Source organism: Triticum aestivum, chromosome 1A (genome assembly GCF_018294505.1).
Source record: "Triticum aestivum cultivar Chinese Spring chromosome 1A, IWGSC CS RefSeq v2.1, whole genome shotgun sequence".
NCBI classification, from domain to species: domain Eukaryota; kingdom Viridiplantae; phylum Streptophyta; class Magnoliopsida; order Poales; family Poaceae; genus Triticum; species Triticum aestivum.
In genome coordinates, this window is record NC_057794.1 from 511,188,064 (window position 1) to 511,192,305 (window position 4,242).

Below are 4,242 nucleotides of genomic sequence, written 5' to 3' on the forward strand. Positions count from 1 at the left end.
CATGTAGATAAAAGTCATGGGATATGTGTGAAAAATGTTTTTCTACCACTAGTAGAAAAAGGGTCATTAGTCCCGGTTTATAAGGGCCTTTAGTCCCGGTTTTCGAACCGGGACTAAAGGGTCGTTACTAAAGCCCCCCCTTTAGTCCCGGTTCTTACACGAACCGGGACTAAAGGCCCTCCACGTGGCCGCTGGCTAGAGCTCCACCAGCTCCACCTTTAGTCCCGGTTGGTAACATCAACCGGGACTAAAGGTATTTTTTTTGAATTTTTTTCTCGATTTTCAAATTTCTGAATTATTTTATAATTTAATCTCTAATCACCCACCCCTTGTCACTACTCAATTTAACCTCTAATCTCTAATCACCCCTCATCATTCAAAATCATCTAACTTCCCGATCATCACCCATCCCTCTCACTACTCCAGCCCGAGCACGCTTAACTTTCGGGTTCTATTCTCCTTCGTCTCCAATTCTGCACTTATTGTTTTCCTAACAATAGTAAGATGTCAATCCTATTAACCCTCGGGAGTTTAGCTTGAGTATGAAGTCACACATTTCACTGTTTGAGTTTGAAACTATTATTGTATAAAACAATAATTATTTAGTAACACTAATATTTCTTGAATAAATAGTTTGACCACAATTTGACCAGATTTGACCAAAATTCAGAAAAACCGAAATAATTATTTAGTAACACTAATATTTCTTGAATAAGTAGTTTGACCATTGTTAGTCCACAATTTGACCAGATTTGACAAAAATTCAAAAAAACTGAAATAATTATTTAGTAACACTAATATTCTTGAATAATTATTTAATAACACTAATACTTCCCGACTGTCTAGTACTGGTGTGCTGGTCCAATAGGGATTAACACGACAATTTCCCGATTGTCTAGTACAACAAGATTTGCCCGCCTCCGGTGAGTGAGGGGCGATGACGCCGGCGCGTCTTTGGCTCGCTACAGTGCATGTAGTCGTCGCTAAGTGGTCTACAGATCTGGATGTAATTTTTACTTCTGGTGTTCTTTATACTACCTTGTCAGTCGATGAATAGATCGGAAACTTTTCCAGCAAAAAAGAGGAAAAGTGATATATATGGTTGGTCTAGGGAGCACCATGGAAAGTGCCTTTTATACTGCAGTAATGCTCCAAGCTGCTCATTGGCTTCTACTATATGACTCTTCTTTGACTTTTACCACACTGTATTATCTTCACATGTACGAACAAAGAGTACATGTAGATAAAAATTATAGGATATGTATGAAAAATGAATTTCTACCTGGGATCCATTGTTCTTCGTGCTTGTGCACTTGCTTTTCACTGATACACAGCGGAACATAAAGATGCACTTCCTAACAAGAAGAGACTAATGCACACCAACGCCCAAAATATTGGTAACGCTGTTAGCCGCTATGCAACCGGTCCGTAAAGTAACTAAATTAAAATAGTCTAACTATAACTCTTCTTTTTACTAGTACATAAGAAACATTATGGTGCCCTAAGATAAAACAAAAAACACAATAAAACATTATTTATGTAACAACCAAAAATAAAACAATACAACTTAGACAATACTAGTAAGCGCACCAGATGACAACGCACGACACGTCGGATGTGGCAATTTCAAAGTGTTCGTCATGTGTACAAGAAATTTACATGGTTGTAACGAAACAATAAATTAATAAAAAAAAGTTGAAAGAGAAAGGAGCTATGACAATCTTACAGCAATTTACAGGGGAAAAACATGATCACAAATCAAAACAGCCTTATACTTCTTCGGTGGCTTAATGGTTAACCACGTTGCACTTCTTCCTGATCTCGCCCTGGCTTCCGGTGAGCGGGTTGGCGTTGCCCATCTTGATCATGGAGGCGGCGAAGTCGGCGAAGAACTCGTCCTTGAATGCTCCGGTGGCATGGCGCTGGACGTAGGCGCGGGTGAAGGGGTCGGTGAGGAGGGCGCCGTCGGAGTGGAAGAGGCCCCTCCGCTTGCTCACCAGCTTGAAGTAATCGGTGTCGAAGGTCTTGAAGCTGCCGGGGTCCATCTCCACGAGTGTGGTGTTGTCGTTGAGGCTGGCACACTTGCTCTTTAGCCGCATCATGTACTGCGGCTCCAGCGTGGGGTCGATGTCGCTGGGGTTCTCCATGCCGGTGAAGTTGTAGAGCCGGTCGGAGAAGGAGAAGCAGTGCGACGTCCCGATGGTGTGCCCGGCGGACAAGACGACAAGGTCCTTTGCGTCGAGGTTCACGGCGGCGAAGAGCTGGGTGAGCACGGTGAAGTTGGAGGTCGGGGGTGGCAGAGCGTCGGTCGCGTTGGAAAGGGACACGCTGCCGTCTCGCCGGCCCAGAGGAACTGTCCAGAATGGACCCTTGCTCTGGAGAAACCATGATCGAGCAGCATTAGAATTTGGCTTCCACACGTACCGTGTCATTTGAAAAATGGCATAGTAGGAGTACTCTACTCACCAGCCATACTGCGTCCCTGGCAATGAGGGCGAGGATGTCGGCGCAGGAGACGGTGTCGGGGCAGGCCTTCTCCACCGCGGCCTTCACCCTCTCGACAAACCCGAAGCCTCGCAGCGTCTGGTTCGGCTGCGCGTCCTTCTCCGCCGTCTTGTTGGCCGAGTCCAGCAGAACCGAGCCGTCGCACCCCTGCATTAATTAATGGCGGTCACTGGTCAGGCCGCCGCACACAATAGGGTACGGGCAGGACAGACAACATGCATGCAAATGTAGCTTACCCTGACGAAGCAGTCGTGGAAGTGCATCCGGAGGAGCGGCCCGGCGAGGCTAGGCGCTAGTGACAGAGCCCTCACCATCTCCTTCCTCACGACGTCCTCCACGCTGGGGCACGACTCGCTGTAGAACTTGTCGTGCAGCTGCGCCCGCCCGCACGTCGCCGCCACCGCCGCGAGCAGCAGCGCAACCATCGTCGCAGCCCTGGACGCCATCTTCTCGGCCAAGAAGCTTGTTTCTTTCTTGGCTATGCAAGAAACGACGATGGCTAGTTGATCCGGAGAAGCTTGAGCTGCTGCTGCTGCTGATGAACTGGCGCCGGGGAAATATATAGCGCCGGAGTGTCCACACGCCTGCATGTGGTGGGCTGTCCTCCGGAGCAGCAGGTAAAATTCCCATGGTTTAATGAGTTGTTCCTTGTTTGCACTCTGCGGAATCTTTGCCGTGGCAGGTACACCGACGGCGCACGGTATGTATAATGGAGGCGGCCGGACAGCCAGACGGAAGCACATCATTAGATGAATTCACTAATTTTCTTTAGACAGCAATCTACTCACTAACTTACTAATTAGTTATGAGTTATCACGGAGAAAACTGCGGTGCCAAGTTGTAATCAACAAAGGCTACTGGCAATGAGTGAATGCCACCTACTGGTAGTTTGCAAGCGTGCGAATTTCATGATGCATATATTTGTACCGGTGCCACATGCTATCCTGAAAATATATATATATATATATATATATATATATATATATATATATATATATATATATATATATATATATATATATATATATAGTAACGCTAAACTAAGCGTGAGTGTAGAATAGCTTATTCTACACCCCAGTAACGGTACATACAAAATATAGTAACACATTATGTAAAATATAGTAATTTTCGTAAAAATGTAGTAAATTATAAACTTGGGTGATAAAAAAAATATTTTCCAGGCAATATACGTACTTACACAAACACTAATTAGAGGTACCTCGCAAAATTACCCTGAGACCACTAGGGGCTTGTTTGGTTGTCATCTACGAATTTGTCTGCGTTGCACACATGTCTTAGTTGGGCCTGGCTATGAGAAAACAGGCAAACGAAATCTGCATCTGCACCTCATTTGGTCGCCCACATCTAGACTTCCTGCATTAGGGGAACGGTTTTAGCATGCTGTTTGGTGTCCTGTATTGTCTCCACTCATGCAACTACATAGTGTTTGATTGTATATATACACAGGATATGATTAAGAGCTAATATCTACGCATGACATAACACACAGAGTTACAATAGAGTTCCTTGGCAGTGTGCCCGTGATGGTGGCATTAGTGTAAGCAGAGGGCGAGGAGGCATAGAGAAAAGACGCCGGCGGCAGTGCCAGGCACAATATGGCGTCCATCCGACAAGGTTGACAACCACATATAACACTGGGGACGACATGACGACAAGGATGAAAAATATGAAGGAGAAATGCAATTTGCATGCCATGGCCGCGTTAGAGCAACTATA

At 45.4% G+C, this 4,242-nt stretch overlaps 1 protein-coding gene across 1 annotated transcript; it reads right to left on the reverse strand.

Annotated features, from left to right (window-relative positions):
• Positions 1-1,517: 1,517 nt before the first annotated feature.
• Positions 1,518-3,022, reverse strand: LOC123166107 (peroxidase 1). Its single transcript, XM_044583906.1, has 3 exons — positions 2,742-3,022; positions 2,467-2,652; positions 1,518-2,375 (listed from the first exon to the last, which is right to left on the reverse strand). The coding sequence occupies exons 1-3, from the start codon at positions 2,949-2,951 to the stop codon at positions 1,788-1,790; spliced, it is 984 nt and encodes a 327-aa protein (XP_044439841.1). The 5' UTR covers positions 2,952-3,022; the 3' UTR covers positions 1,518-1,787.
• Between the last annotated feature and the right edge of the window lie 1,220 nt (positions 3,023-4,242).